The sequence below is a fragment of the Battus philenor genome, unplaced genomic scaffold (assembly GCF_028537555.1).
Source record: "Battus philenor isolate CCGP_79_NKW_IND1 unplaced genomic scaffold, ilBatPhil1.0.hap1 SCAF_16, whole genome shotgun sequence".
NCBI classification, from domain to species: Eukaryota; Metazoa; Arthropoda; class Insecta; order Lepidoptera; family Papilionidae; genus Battus; species Battus philenor.
In genome coordinates this window covers 8,670,382-8,687,356 of record NW_027181678.1, presented here as the reverse complement: position 1 = coordinate 8,687,356, position 16,975 = coordinate 8,670,382, and the positions used below count along the sequence as shown (strand labels likewise).

General features: G+C 39.1%; 1 protein-coding gene across 1 annotated transcript in view; it reads left to right on the top strand.

Annotated features, from left to right (window-relative positions):
- The window catches only part of Zip48C (Zinc/iron regulated transporter-related protein 48C), a 51,418-nt gene extending 39,211 nt beyond the window's left edge, over positions 1-12,207 (top strand). Inside the window, exons 6-7 of the mRNA XM_068762226.1 lie at positions 5,651-5,809; positions 11,292-12,207. Of these exons, the coding sequence (XP_068618327.1) occupies positions 5,651-5,809; positions 11,292-11,370 (238 nt within the window). The 3' untranslated portion in view covers positions 11,371-12,207. The remainder of the gene's footprint in view (positions 1-5,650; positions 5,810-11,291) is intronic.
- The last annotated feature ends 4,768 nt before the right edge of the window (positions 12,208-16,975 follow it).

Below are 16,975 nucleotides of genomic sequence, written 5' to 3'. Positions count from 1 at the left end.
GGTCAGCTTAGCTAATTACGCTATCCAAATATCACCATAGTAAAATGGACTTACGTTTACGTGCACTTAGACCCGACGAAAATTGAGGGCCAACTCATAACGATTAGACGTTTTCAATTAGGAATTGAGATACAACAAGAACATGCAGAAGTCGCAACCAAATATTAATTTTAATGGAATCAGGCGTTATTTTGCGGAAGTCCATCCAAAGTAAGAATAGGACCAATATTTAGCCACTTCCTCCGCATATGCAGTCGTAGTCGTGCACCAAAGTGCACCGCGCCAGCCTGCTGATAAATGCGCATGCGGCAAACAATGCCAATTACCCAAACACAGAGTGCATTGTGTGCATACACTCTATTTTTGGCACTAATCGATGTAACATAACTCCTGAAGATGCCCCGTGGAAGGGTGGAACACGTGTTGAGTGATTTAACGGTGGTAGTTGTGTAATTCGCATTTTTCGTACACATCACACATGTGGTTACAGGATGCTGTAATAGCACACGCGGCCAGAACTTCGATGAATTTGCTTCGGGGAGCATACCCCCCAGAAACTGGTTAGTCACTTTGGGGATATCTGGTACCCACCAGATATCAACCGAGGTCAGCCGACTTGACTAGAATTGATTTTTAATGGGGCAACCTTACCGAGAGTTTGCGATAACAATCCCTATACTTTTATGAATTTGAAAGAAAATATTCGTCGAGAAATCACCTCAATTGAACCTAGTTCACTGCAGCTCCTGGCACAGAACACTAGGGGAAACGTTTTGAACAGTGTGCGCAAAGCAAAGGATGACATTTGGTTGACAAACTCTTTATAAAATGAAATCCGCGTTTATATTCTATCGTTTTATGTTTTAATTGAAACTTTGTGACAATTATTATATATTTTTTTTAAGTTAAAAAATCTTAAACTAGTCACCCTGTATATGTGATCTCGTCAATACGCTCTCGTTTTTTAGTCCAAACGCACTCAAAAAACAAATGAATAAAATTATGAAATGACAATGAATGAAATGAGATGAATTTTAAAAATAAATGAATTATATTTTTGTGTTCCAAATTTGTTGTAATAATTTAGATGTAGCTACATTAACAAGTGCATATCACGATATAGGAATACCACGTTGAAAACGTTTGTTTGCTATGACTGATTTGTTCCGGCAGAGAGCCGTGGAGTAATTTTGGGGCTACAGTGTGCACTGATTATATAAATTTGTTAGAATAGTGTTTGTGCAATTGACGTCGCGTACAGCAATGAATCTGTATAAGTTATCGATGCTTATTTTTTTTGCACGTTTGTACGCTGTACAGCTGTCGGTAAATATCGGTGCTACCTTTAAGAACAGTTTAGTATTTTTCGTTGTACAGTCGGCAGCAGATTTACTTATTAGGCTGAATGACAAAAAATATTGAATATAAAGATGGAAACGAGAACAATGTTCATAATCACAAATTAAACGTACATTTGATATGCTCTGTACGATAAACTTGTGCAAAAAGAAAAAACAAATAACGTACGCCCAAAACATGTTTTTGATAAATAGGTTTCTCTTAAATGTCAGTTTTTTATAATTAACCAATGCTGTAAGTAGCAGACTTGAACGTACACGGTACAAGGCGCAGTTGCTAATAGCTCTTATGTTGTATTAAAGCATAAGGCCTCTGTTAGTTTTTTGTTTCGAGCTATGACATAATCAAATTAACCAGTGCGGTGATCCATTGTTGTGGGAGCTCAGCTGTCTGCCGAACGTTTCCCACCGCATGCGCCTGCGATTATGACTCACAATGACGTAGCGAGCTATCACGCCTGCGAACCTTTTAGGTGCTCTATTCTTTTGATAATACGCGCAATTTGATGCATTGTGTCGTTGTGTCATGCGTGCGACTGCAGCTTTGTCCTTGCGATCATACATTTCACATTTGCCGACTTTATAAGTCGACCGGGCGGTGTGATTTGAACAAGTTTGGAATTGTCCTGTGACTGAAGTCAGACACCGCAGGCAAACGGCAGCACCGGCGGCAGCGCTGCGGTCGCGGGCGCGACTCGGCGGTGGCTAAGAGGACCCATGAATGTAGTCTATTTGGAAATTTGGGTGTTGCGTGATTCCGGCACAATGTGTCGCTGCGGTGCCGCGGAGTCTGGCGCGGGCGGCGGCGCGCTGTCTGCGCGCTCCTCCGCACCCGTCCGACCAGTCGCAGGTCGCAGCACGCCGCCCGCCGCCCGCCGCCCCCCGGCCGCCTCGGGCGATCGGCCTTCACACTTAAATAATTAAATCGAGAGAGCGACGTCGAGGCCGCCTCGAAGCGGGCCCCGAAGACGCCGTCGCGAAAGCTGAACCAGCCTTGGCGGCGCTGATCTACGCAATCGAGGCCGGTTTGTGGTGAGCTTATTGCGTCGTTGGCGAACGTTATCTTCGCGGAAACCTTTCAAGCCACCCGCCCGGGTTCTTTTATCCGCCACGTAATTATTCTACAACTATACTTATTAGCTTCTGTTTGATATATTGTATACTAAGAGACAACGCGAAAGTACGTATTACAAACCGAAAAACATATTATAGCACTTTGAATAGCTGTGCTGAGTAACATTCGAGGCAGATAGCGTACAATTTTCAATGCACATTCAATGAGGCCATGAAGTATAAACTTGAATCAAAGCAAAAATTTGTGAAAGTTTTTTAAGCAACGGCGTCACGGACACTTCATTCACATTTCTCGCGTAACAGTGTGAATACTTGTTAATAGAAATAAATCGGTCATCCTCTTCTCAAAGTAAACAATTGCAACAAGATGGAAAACACTCCACTGACGTAACTTCATTCAACTTAAGCCACAAGAAATTATTATATCTTATATTTCTTACAGTTCACATTAAGCTGACTAGTTAACCAAGAATCCAGTTTCTCGACTTCGTCAGTTAATAATAAAACTACACGTGTAACACACGTACATGGCCCCAAGTTACAGAGCAATTTGTCATTGAAGTAAACAGTCCTAACAAAACTACTCTCAATGATGTATCGTGATCTGTGTTTATTAAGATAAACAAATTATATGCTACTTCCACTTGTATAAATATTTTGAAACGAATCCGCAATCAGTCGCATGTTTTATGAAAGTAACCGCCGCTTTCAATCACGAGTCATGGCATGATTATATAGAAATCAAGATCCTATAACTAAGGAACGAATAGTTTCCCCGCGATTATTCATTTAAATTTACAAAATAATGATCCACCGTAGGTCGTTTCATGTTTCAAAACATCAGCCGCATTCAGTTGTACGCAAAGCACTTGATGTCTGTTTGATCGCGTTTCAAATAAACCGCGTCGTAGTAAACATTTTCGATTCGTGAAAGGAGTAGAGATCGTAATTTGACTTGTAGTAGCAGTAGGGTTTAATTTCAATTCATGATTGAGTGACGGGCGTGCTGTTTTATGGCTTGGCGGCTGAACAGTCGGACAGTTCTGCGAATCAGTGGATATTGTCGCAAATTGCCGCTTTCGCCGCCCACTGAATAATGCATGCGATAACATAACATCACGTCGCGCGCCCGTCGCGCTCCCGTCGCGCGTTCGTTGCGCACAAGCCGAGCTCGTAACGCGTACTTCTGGGTACCGAACCACCACCGGTTACAAGCGAACAACCGAATTTTAGAGGTTCAAGCATAACAGCGCGCAAATCTTCCTTGAACATTATATAACGATGTTGTAATTTGCTCTTGATTGCTTGAAAATGTAGAGATGCAAATGATAGGAATGTATTCATTAACATATGAATGTAATATCACAAAAGGTGAGAGATGGCTACATTCCGCAGTCGAGACTGAGTGGTATAGAACGGTAACGATGGGTCCTCCATGCAGCAATGCAGCAGCGGGGGTTATGGACTGTCGGTGGCGAAGGCGGCAATTTCCCACAGAAGCGACTCCTCGACCAGTTCGTCGGAATGTGGTCGTGGCACCGGCGCGCACTTTCACCAAAACAATTCGTTGGCGGCCTCTTTCGCCACCGCCGCGTGCCGACCCGCGCTCTCAAATCGTACAACATATTAATACATTATATTCAACACGCTTCTCCGATATAATCGTATTATTTAGTAAAATATATGTTATAACTCCCTTTCAAACTGTTTATATGGGATGACGTAATTGATATAAAATCTTTGATTCAAAATTTTCTATTCAAATTATCTATATTCAAGCAGGCATTTACACGCACTTTCGAATCGTCAATTATTTTAACATTATAAGTGGTAAAGCTACAAGCATTAAAGAGATTAACAGGATCTGATTTGAATACATTGAATAGTTTACTAATGCAGGTTTGCTATATACATGACGTAGATGGTATTCTAGGAGGCATAATACTTAATGAAAGTCCATCTAGACACTGACAAGAGTCGATAATGATGGGTAATATCAGACCTTTGTCAACGGACATGGACTTAAGTTCATTTGTTCATTTCACTGATCTGTAATAAAAGAGGTGTGTAAATAATAAAATCATTCCGAGAGGAGCTGGACATTCACAAACGCGATCTCTGATAAGCCGACCTGCTGGATGGATCGGGTAGTAGCAATACTGTTACATACTTTAGCTCTCAACGATGATGCTAACGTATCTGCAACTCTTGTACGTGGATGTAAGTAGATACTCGTACTCTTGTATACAGACCGAAGACATTGTTGGAAAACTATGTGAGGCGTGTAGTCCGCTATGGCTTTTTGAAATAATGAGGTGGATTATGAAATAAAACTGGTCAGAATACGGAAAAATTAGATCATATATTAAGTAAAAAAACTTTGACAGCCGTTTGCAACTCAAAACAAAAAATAAAAGAAAATTACGTTGTCAACCCAACACTACAAGTGCTGTTGTGCCGACTTAATAAAGGTTGCGGTCTCAATTTGTTTAGTATTCGGTGTCTAATAACAATTGAAAGTATAAAGTTAAACTTGAATGAAATTTATACGTTTAAAAGTCACGAAAATAAACAACTCGAGAAAGTTTTATACTGAGAACTACATTTCATGCACTTATTCTTCGTAGAAAACAATAAAAAGCTCTTCCATTCGTGTGTCGCAATTGATTTTTTACTAAACAAAGTATTAATAGTTTCGAATGTGTTGCAATCAAGATAATGGAAACGTAAAATATTCACCTACATGTCGGTACAATCCAATGAGAATCGGGTCACTGCCAGCGCTGTGTTTATTCTCAGGGCGGGAGAATTAGGTCAACATCTGGACATTCAAATTATTTATATTTCGAAACTATTATATTTCCTTTTTAGTACACTTCTAATCTTTTGGACTGTACAAAAAGGAGAATAACGGTGGCTTTATAAACACGTTAGAAAATAATTAACCAATTTTTAATTATTTTTTTTTAAATCGTATAACAATAATCAAGAGCACTGTAAAATATGTGCACACTTTTAGTTACTATATATATTAAAGACTAAATATTATTTTTTCATTTAAGGTCGAAGTACCTTTTAGTATTTTATTGGGAATCTGGCTCTAAACTTCTTTATATTGATTGAAATAAACAGAAAGTTTTTCAATTTTGTAAGTTCATTTGTGATTGGTGTAAAAATTTTCCTTGTGAATATTTATAAAATGTCATGTTGTTGACTAGGTACGGGCAGCTGTCGGGCATGGTGGAGCCGGTGTTCGGGGTGCTGGGCGCAGTGGCGGTGTCCGCCGCGCGGCCCGTGCTGCCCTACGCGCTGGCTTTCGCTGCCGGCGCTATGATCTATGTCGTAGCCGACGACATTATTCCTGAAGCAAACGCCTCGTAAGTTACTTTATTTGCTTACATTTGGTCGCATTAGTCCATCGTCGCCAATATTTATTATTTATTCATTTATTTCAGCAGACATTAGGCGTAATCGCCGGATAGTTTCTTATTACTGTCTTAAGTTGTAATAATAATAAATAGTTTTAAATGAAACGTCCACAGGAGCCATACAAATCATTTGTTTTTGAATAGTTTACTAACTTTAACAATAAACTTCTAGTAATTATTAATACGTGCTTAAATGTTATTAATTACATAAGTCTTTTTATAAACATTGCACTAAATGTAGCCTATTGTAAATGAAACAATCTAACATTTTCCAAGCTGAACCTCAAAAAAGTATTCCTTTTTTGAATACCCCATACAGTAATACTGGTCATGTCCTAATCGAAGTCTCAAGTTCTTTTTCAAAGGACTTATTCAAATCACATTAAGAGAAGAGGTGAGACCTTGAGATTGTCCTAAAATGGTCAGACCTAATGCAATTGTCTCGACCCCTGCTGTGCGCAGCCCTCGTCTCGATCTTCTTACAGTCATTCGTTTCAAACTCGCTTTGAGATAAAAGTGTCGTGTTTAGTTGATACACATCAGAATTCCTTCATCAAATAACATTTAGTCGAGCTGCATTGCAGATCTTTAATAGGATATCTCCAACAAAGGGGTAGGGTACATCTCTTGCTATAACTATATTGACTAGGGTCCGATGTGATTTGATTGTTCCGATTCAATCGACGTTTCGCAGCCTTGGGAATTGATTAAAATGGACCTTATTAGTTGTATAATGTTTTGAAAAACCGTTACGGTGACAGGAACTCGCAAAACGCTAGCGTTATTTCCCCTTAACGACAAATTCTATTGTCCATTGCATTATTGTTTGTAACCGGTTACGAGTCCCTTCCTGCACGACGAACTGGTTGCTTCAAGGGCCAATTGATGAGCTGCCCAGACTTTTTGCTTTCTGCGAGGGGCATGAACATATATAATAAATAAACATGAAAACAATAAGGAGATTACATATCTAATGGTTGCTGATTGTTCACAAATGAACAAATACTGTAAAAATTTTTTGATCGTTATCACGTAAAGCGTTAAAAAATATGCAAATATCACATTTTAAAAGATTTTATGTACTCCGAATTCTCAACGTTCATTGAAATCGTATTTCTGAACGAAAAAGAAGTTCTTATTATTACACATTTTTACGCGTTTAATGCTTTTTGTTTGTATATTGTACACTATTGATGTTACCCGTGATATCAATAAAATGTACTGAATACAATGTTTCGTGTGATACGCTGTATTCACATCAGTACTGCCCAAATTATTCAATTTCTAAACCTTACGCGACGCTGCGCTGAGCGGGGGAAACTCGAGGATTACGAGGTGACACGTCAAAATTCTTGCACCAGAATCAAAACCGTTCCCTTGCTTATAATAAATATAAAAGAATTAATCACGTTTATTTCCAATCTGATTTCCTGTTCGCTATGGCTAGTATTTTGACTTTGGGAGACTTATAAAGTAACTTAAACTTGCTAGTATCGGGATTTAAAAAGTGAGAATTAAAGTGTAATCATCGCTTGTGCAGCCGATGGCCGTTGGGGCCGAAAAGTTCTCGGGTGGCGACTGGTAGACATGTCGCGTAGGTAAGGCCGCCCGCAAGGTAGAACGACGACATAGTCAAGGTCGCAAGAAGTGGCTGGATGCGAGCTGCGCCAGATCAGTCACTGTAACGATCTTCGAGGGAGGACAATGCCTTGTAACGAATCTGCTACCACCACGCGCTTACTCGTAATTAGTCCTCTCCTCAGAATTTGGTTACTACTCATACTATTTTAATGGAAATGTAATTGGCGTGAAAAACAATAGTGTTTCGCAACGCACAAGTCCGCGCAGCCGACGCGCCGTCGCGCCGCAAATACCCGGACAGAAATACCGACGCCGTCTGACACCCCGGATACTCCCGCCCTCGCCGAGCCGCACCGTGCCGCACCGTCCCTCGCCCCCTCCCCCTAATACCATTTCAAGACTTTTAAACAACCACCTAAACTGAACTGATGACAGACTTTGTCAAGTTGAACGTGTTTGTTTGTTTGTCTTTTGTATGCCCATGTACACAGACCGTGCCTCCGTTTATATATTAATGATTATATTTCACAGCGAAACCCTTATTTATAAATTGCTTGTTTGTAATTAGATGTTCAATTTATGTTTAGTGAATAGATATGATGGCACACGAATAATGACAACACGTGCTTATAATTTTAATCAATATAACTACTAAAGCACGTGCAAGCAAATTTACAAAAAACAGTGCATATAGTTTTCCTTAACTTGGTCACAGCTTAAAACTGTTTACACAATATTTGCGGAATTTCTACAGATCCTCTGCAAATTTTCCTCCGTAATGACAATCATCAATGAATCGAGCATTATATTCTATCAATTCACTCATCAATTACTTTTTGTAGTTTTTTTTGCTAATATCTCATAGCTTACAGCACAAATGTCGCTGCAGCTTGATCTGTGGATTCTACTTATTCTTACTAAGGTTTATCAAAATAAAATAAAAAATCGACCTAAATGCATTGGTGTCCTAGAGACTAAAAGGTAAATTTCAACGCACTGACATCGATTTCTGTAATGTGAAATCTCAAAGAAATACTTAATAGAAGAAAAGAACTTTGTTTTTAAATTCTGTTTATTTCGCTTCCTTTAATTGATAATGATCGAATAGAAAAATACAAAATTTACATACGCCTAACAGAGATCGCTTCAGGTTTACATGGAAGCGACATTAATAATTTTTTTTCTATGACTATTCCTTCAGTAAACAACGGTTTTACAGGTTTATTGGTGTATTTGTTTTGAATATATTGCACCGCGTGGGCGGCGGTCGCCGGGCGGGCGGCGTCTATTTACAGGGCCGGGCGGGCGCGCTCGCAGCGGGTCCAGCCGCGCGTGGGTTTGTCACCGTCTCGACACCGTCAATAATAATAAATATGTGAAATAACGCGTTTGTTGCCGGGATGAGGCCGCCGCTGGTGACGCTGCTCTAGTTTGTCTAACCGCTAACGTCACCGTCTGGGAATCCGGCGCGCCGTCGCCCGACACTCCCTGACCTACCGCCAGGTCGCGCGTATCCCGCTTGCGAATATTTACACTTGTCGGCCGCGGGCAGCCCTCGCCCTCCTCCGCTGCATGCGAAACCGAACCACAAATAAATACAAACCTGCCTTACGCTCACCAATGCTAGTTCGCATCTTCTGAGAATCGCTACGTATTTCGCTATGAATATTTATAGATTTGTTACAGGGACGCCTGTCATTTTAAATATATATTATATGCAATATTTATGATTATCTGCTTATTTCATTTAAATATTTACAGCAGTTCGCCGAAAAATTAAAGAAAAAGATAACCTTTACGTAAGATGCCATTATCTATTATTAGATCACAGCAAGGAGGTGGTGGACTTGCGATGTGAGTTATAATAAAATTCCAAAGTTCTCAAAAGCTTACATCGGCGTTGTTCATTGCTTGCTTTTATATGAATTAAACCGCTGATTAAAGCTCGTCGGAGCTAGTCCGAGAATGCGCAATGTTCGATGGAGGTAGAATCAATGTTGTTTAAAAAGCAATTTAGTTTCACGTCAGCTAGGTCGCGGGGTATTATAAAATTCTATGAGTCCTGCGCGTGATGTCCGTGATATTTAGGCGCTGCCGAGTGTTCCCGGTGCCCCGCGCCCCGGGACGTGACCGGAGTGCAGATCGCAGCCGGATATCACAACTGGACTTGGGTGAACGTAACTGTTAGCACGACGCACGGACTCCGGTACCCACTTCCATACGCTGTTCTCGCTATTGTGTGTCAAATATGCGAATGTTACGTGTACTATATAGTTTTTTTATAACTCGAATACCATCTTTGTAAGCGCACTCTTGTGTATAAATGCAGTACAAGAAGATCCATACAGAACTACGTGTTCATACACGACGCACGACGTTGGCGTGTGCGGCTCACAAATGGTTCGCGAGCACAATATTAATGAGCCCAAATATACTACAAAGCGCGGGGCCCGCATAAATAGCCGTTAAATTTTCTAATAAAAACCTACATGCGCGTCGCCTCGCGCCCGGCTACGGGGAATCGTTTTATTGTAATGGGTTATATTTCCAGTTAGCGGATCCCGCCCGCGCCAGTCAATGACTATTGTTTCTCTACCGGCGAGCGCGTGAGCCGCAAACGCCGTGCGCGGCCTTTCCGATATCGTAGCTCTGCTGTGTCTCCTTGTCATTCAGTCGTCGTTTGCTCGTTACTTCTCAATGGCCCGTATCGCGTGACGACAATGGGCCGACATCTTCTAACGGGCCTACGATTTCTTTTTGTATCACCATAGACACATATAGATAGATAGATATTTATACACATGTATACAATTGGTCTAGTATTGGGCACCCCTATAAAACTCGGTCACGCCAAAAATTATACTAATTCTCTGTTATTCCCCTTAAACCCTTATCTGTTGTTTACAATAAGTTTTGGTATTGTAATGGTAATCTTATAATAAACACATTTAATATGGTAATAGTAATAATAATTTATTTTTCGTCCATCTCTTTTCTAAACTTGGAATTCCCTTTTAAGTCTTGATCTCCAACAACGGCCACATCACCTCGCTATCGACATCAATTTTTTTGTTCTGCAGGAGTTCCTTGATCCCAGGAATAAGAAAAATTCACTGGGCTGGGTAGACACCCAACGCGACGGCTACCGGACAGCTCTGATTTAATTTTTTTTCCATTTTGATGTTCAAACCTAGGAAGTTCGTAATGAAATGAATTTAGCTCTCGGGAACCGCTGCATATTTATATGATTTCTTCTATAGTATAAGAAATTAGGGGAAAATTTATTTTTGTGTGCATCAGAAATAACCGATTATCATTTCTTTTGAGTCATCATTCGTATGTTCTATGTGTAAATAACCTATACCTGTCTAGAAGATATTATTATTTCATTAATGAATTTAAGATATTTAAAAACTGTTTCAATAAAAGGTTTTGTAGCGCTCAGTTATAGCTATGAAAACCATTTGTTGTATATTGCAAATATAATCAATTCTCTTCATGTGTTCTTACTAACAGCTTGTACGTTAAAATCCTTGATTTTGTATTATATCTACGGAACCCTCTCTCACCTATTCACCTATACCCATTATATTTTTGTAGATTATACTGACTCCAAATTTCACAACCATTAGATTATATCGATGGGAACAGTACACCTGCTCGAGGGCAGGGACCTCCTTACAGTAGGGCTCGCCACCGCGGTCTCTGGCAGCAGTATTCTAGCGCGCGACCAGTGCGCGAACGCGTTGCCTGACTCCCCAAGCAAATGATGGAGTTGCAAGGCTCGCTGACTTCTCATACGTCACCAAGAATGCGCTAACGATTCAATCCTTGCTATTTTTGTCTACAGCGGAAACGGGAAGCTGGCGACTTGGGGCTGCATCATCGGGTTCGTTGTGATGATGTGCCTTGACGTGGGCCTCGGATAATAAGGGCCGCGTTGTCCGCAGCCCGCACCACGCTTCCTGCACGAACGACGACCTGCGGCTACGAGACGCTCTTAGCGGCCAACCGTACGTTTCCACTCTAACCAAAGTGTCATTTTCAATATTCAATTACCAAACACATTGTAAATATGTAAATGTACTAGTTTAGGACACCTCAGATTGTTTAAAATGATAGTGTCACTGATATTAGTAGATTCCACAAAATCTGTACGAGTCGCTCAGTTGCGCGACGTGCCTACTATTGAAGGAATAGGATTGATTTATGTTTGTTTTGTACAAACTGTCTATTTATGCAAATTGTCTTAACTGGACTATACGCTTATCTCGGGAGAATGTACTTTATAACTGCAAGACGCTGTTTAGTGCGTAAAAGAAATCGAACAAACGATTGCCCGCAGTGAGAAGCATGGAATGACTATGTCCCCGTCGCTGAACTTTTTACTGATTACTGTTTTTATTTACCCAAATTGTAAAGAGTACAAGATTCGTTCTTACCATTAAGGTAATGTAAGTTTTATTGTTATAACGATAACGTGTGATATATCTTTATCCATTTTATTATTTGTGCAGTTCAAATTTTATTTTATGTTTGACGTTAATATAAAAGACAGTTTATTTGTACTATACATTAATATAAAAAGTATTATTTTACACTGACATAGAAGAAAAAGTTTGTTTTAGTTTTCATCTGTAAATATTCAATTAGTTACAATTTTCAGTTAAACAGATGATTTAATTTAACTAAATAGTTTCTAGTGCGATATAATTTATACATTCAGCGTCTGTAGATAATAATTTAATTTGTCTTATTTAAATATGTTCCGCAATTAAGTTTCCTATAATTTCTAATGAACGAATTATTTAGCAATTAAGGAAAAATTTTATTATTTGTATTTAATAATTTTCTATTATAATATAATAAATATATTACGACAATTTTAGCGCATTTTATTTGGTGATTTATGTGAACCTCATTTCCTTCTTTAGACTAGATATTAATACAATTATAGATCGAGACTGTTTTAGCATCCATTTCGACGCTCCCAAAAATGTAAACAAGGCATACTGGGAGCCGTTGATCTACGCGAGCGCCAAATATCGCTACGCGACTTTACCTGTCGCGACTTATGCTCGAGTCTCCGGACGACGCGACGATCTTAAGACAGGCATCAGACCGGCCTCTTCCGACTCGAGTTCAGCTCATGTATCACAAGACTCTCCAACCCCCGATCGCTCTAGATAGAAGCGTTGCTGGAGTTAGCGTTCACTGCTTCGCTAGCAAGGTATATATATATAACACACGACCAAGTTTCGAGGTTCGGCCCTTTCGAGCTTCTATATGTCGGAATACGAAACGACTATTATCGACGTGTGAAAGTCAAAGCCGAAGTACTTTTGTGGTGGTCCTCGAGCCTTGTCACTCTATGGAGTGTTCTAAGAGCTCGGTGGCCTCCCTATGCGGTGAAATTGTGATATGTAGCGCCCCGAGCTACGACACCTTAAAACAGGTTTAAGGCTAAGCACCCTCAGCGCCCTGCTCCATTGCGCCAGTAGTGTGAATTACCGTGGTCCGGCGCGCGGGCGACCTGCGCAAACAAGTTGCACTTTGTACCCTCATTAACTTTCTGGAATTAACATAATTCCAATCGTTGAAAACTTAATGAATTCTTCAAGGCGAAAGCCTAGTATTCATATAGTTTACAGCAAAAAATCACGGGCGCAGACCTAAGTTACATTTTTTCATAAAGTTTTCTGAAAGAAACAGATATTTAAAAAAAATACAAATTCTTTAATGTCACCCGAACTTTTGAAAGTTGCTTGGACTTACATAGTGGTGAAATGGATTGAAGTTCCTTCTCCGTTGGGGCCATGTTTCATCCATCGGTCGTGCTACAACCTGTATATTACAGGTTTTAACATATTGTGTTGGTTTATGCGATATAATAGACCATCTCAATCAGGAAATGTAAAACCATCTAGTTTGACCCCTCATTGCTTACAGAGCATACCAAATAAAGCGACTCGTCTTGCTTGTTTAATACCTTTAAATGAATTTCCCGTGATATCTGTAGTTCAGAAATTATAAATCGCAATAACTAACACAATTACATTACACCCGAAATCCGTCGTCCCATGTTTGCAATTTAGTTTAATAAATTTTTTATAACTACGTAATTCTTCTCGGAGATAGTCGCGTTAACCTATGCAAATCTTATTATTCCCAATAAAAAATATATACGTAAATCATTCTTAGGGTTCCGTAAGCTTAGAGCTTTGCTATAGATGTTATATTTTATGTTTCATTATTATATAATTATGTAATGTTTCACCGATTTGGAAGACCGCTAGGCTTTTACGTAGCTTTGGCAGAAGCTCTATGAAAGGACATTGCTTCCAAGGGTCTTCGAGAGAGGCCTTCAATCGATCAATCGATGCACGTGAGACATTCAAATTTGGGGGTGCTCAAAGAGGATGAACGATATCACGAATGCTCTCTGTCATCGAATTACGCGTTTTAATTACACTGCAGAACTGGGCTACGTAGTGATATATGAGAAGATACTTGAAGAAGTATTAAAGGTTTTAAACAATCGTTATTAGGTTTTTTTTGCGATAACTTGAGTAAGAACTAAAAATAACCAATGACAATAAGACTTAAGTGTACAGTTTTTAGTAAACTTGCATCATTATTCGCATCGCAATAATCCAACGGAAAGGTAAACCAGGAAAATCCCATGAATCACGCATTCCACCTCTGCGCAGCGACCGGACACGTCGATGTACCGCGACTATAGTCCGAACTGTACGTGCTTGGAGTAAAATAATGTCCACGGACTCCACAACACTTTTCTACAAACATCTTCAAACACATAACAATGTAACGCTATATCGTTTCTCTTTAAGTTGCCATAAAACCACATGATAGCGCGCAGTGCTCCGATTAAACACTGATTTTTAAACAAACCCTGTTTCCCATCAGATGTGGATATTAATGTCATAGGTTTTAACAGGGAGACCACTTATTAGTAGCATATTTTGTTGGGTTCACAAACCTCTAACAACACTTGAAAAACAGTATTGAATTTGACGTATGTACAAACAATGTGACCAACCTGCACGATGTGAATACGGCTATACACGACTTATAAAGTGTTTTCCGTGAGTGGTAAGTCGTAACGACTGTTTAAATGTTCTTCTGTTTTGAGAATGAGTATCATGTGGTACTAAAAAGTCTTCGCTTTAGCAGTTTTGGACTGCCAATGAAACTATTGATTTTAGATAAAAAAATAAAGGCAATAGTAAGCCGCTTTTAAAGTTTATAAATTCTGAAGAAATCACATCTGGCATTGAAGGAAATTAGTTTATTGTGGAAACGAAGATGGTACAGGAATCAGGTTTCTGCTGTTTCAATTTGAGCGAAATGGACTTTGTAACACTGATTCCATGCTGTACTGCAACACGCAAGCACGCTGCGAACATAACAATTGAACAATAAAGTAGATACAATAGAGTCTTTCAATATCCTTGTCTGACGGATAACAAAACTTGAAAATTGAGTAGCGTTTTTAATTGTATAACCAACATGCTCTTGAAAATTTAGCACATGATCGTCTATTTTACCTATTATAAATATTGTCAAAATATAATTTTAATAGAACAATCGAAATGTACATACATACCATCATGTTTCAACTAAACTAAAACCACATTATTTCATTACAATGGGCCTGAGTGGACGCATATAAGATAATGATATATATATATATATATATATATATATAATGAGATATATATATATATATATATATATATATATATATATATATATACACACATAAGATACTTAGACCTTCCTTTATTTAAATAAAAAGTAAATTATTAAATAAATCTTTTTATAAAATTTACGAGTTTTTAGTAGATAGCAACGCGTGGAACTTTGTTTGTTGACTTATTAACATGCTTGATTTTATAATGTATAAATCAAATACTGTTAAATTTCTTTAGAAAAAAAAAACAACTGTTAGGTTTCTAGCCGGCTTTTCTTAGCAGATCTGCGTTCCGAGCAATTCGTAGCTTACTAGTGATAATGTTAAGTTAATCAAAGATTGAAAAGTGGGTATAAATACCTTCTTAAATGAAGATATTTAGAATGTAGTACAACAAAAACAATATTTTTGTTGATACATCAATCCGTATGAAATGAGCGATTGGTAGCAAAGAGTGTAAAACAAGGGAAGGCGCACGTCGGATGCCGAAGAGGGGTTTAATCGGCGCGCAGCTGCGCACGCACAAGAATTCGGGTGTTTGGGTGCTCGCGCCCGGGTCAACGCCCGCTAAGCGCCGCGCTCCCTTTGCTACATGTAACACTGCAATTCTTGTTCATTTATTCAGATTTTTATCAACATATGTTCCACATAAAAACCCAATTTGTTTGACAGACTCGAGCGATACACATACAAACTTAGGCGAATTTTTTCATGGTTCCTTTTTTCAACCTTCTTAATATAACAGTTAAACCAATTCATTTTCAAGCTCTATTATTACTTACAAATCGTTCACATTGTAATAGGATGTCTGTCTATGATTAAATATCAAAATAAAACTACAACTTAAATCATTCAATTGCATTAAATTATAATTACTGTTTTCACTTCAAATTTTGTATATCTTATAAACAAGGCATATGATGAGTTTTTCGGTTAGTGTTAGTCTTCCTTGAGCCATATTGATGACCTAATCTAGACTCAGTGCAGACGACAATTGCTGTCAACTTCTTGTGTTTTTATTTCATTGTAATTATTTTGATAATTATAGTTAAAATATCAACTAACGCTTTCGCTAGAATAATTTAGTAAACGTAAATACAAATTTATACGATCCAAGTCCAAAGTATTAGAACGTATTGTAATTATACTAGTTGTCCAAGCGAACGTTCAAGCATAAATCAAAACAAAAAAGGCTTTATTTATAAATAAAAGGCTGACATCAGCGCGCACAGGCATGATTCCTCATATTGTGCAGTTTGACCAAACTATGGGACATCCCAGTGAGATCTTATGCCACCTCCGCTTATATATAGGTATGGAGTTACTAGGATATTGACCAAAAAGTTCTCAAGTAAAAAATTGGAGAACGAAGGCGGATGCACGAAAAGGATCGGCTCATCAACTAATCCAAGCTCACCGCTCAATATGAATAATCACAGAAATAAGAGCGTCAATCAGGTACAAAATGATAACCTAAAAAGCTGTATTGTCTTTAGTCAGTGAGGGGCTCTATCACTTTCAAGCTGTTAACCATCAATCTCTCGGTTACTTGGAGTTGCCAAAATATCTACCTGCCCAGCTCTGTTCTGGCTACTGCGGCGGGAGTCTAGAGTCAGTCAATACACTGAACGGTTACGTCATACCATACTCCCGTTAAGCGGTGCATTGTAACACAAATAATCGTTACTGTAATTTTCCCCTCAATAACCGGACCACGCACACAAGTGAAAGTGTCGATATAAATTATAATAAATGCAGTATCAGCTCGTGACGTAGACAATGATGTGGGTGCGATACGCGCGGCGCGGCGCGGCGTGATG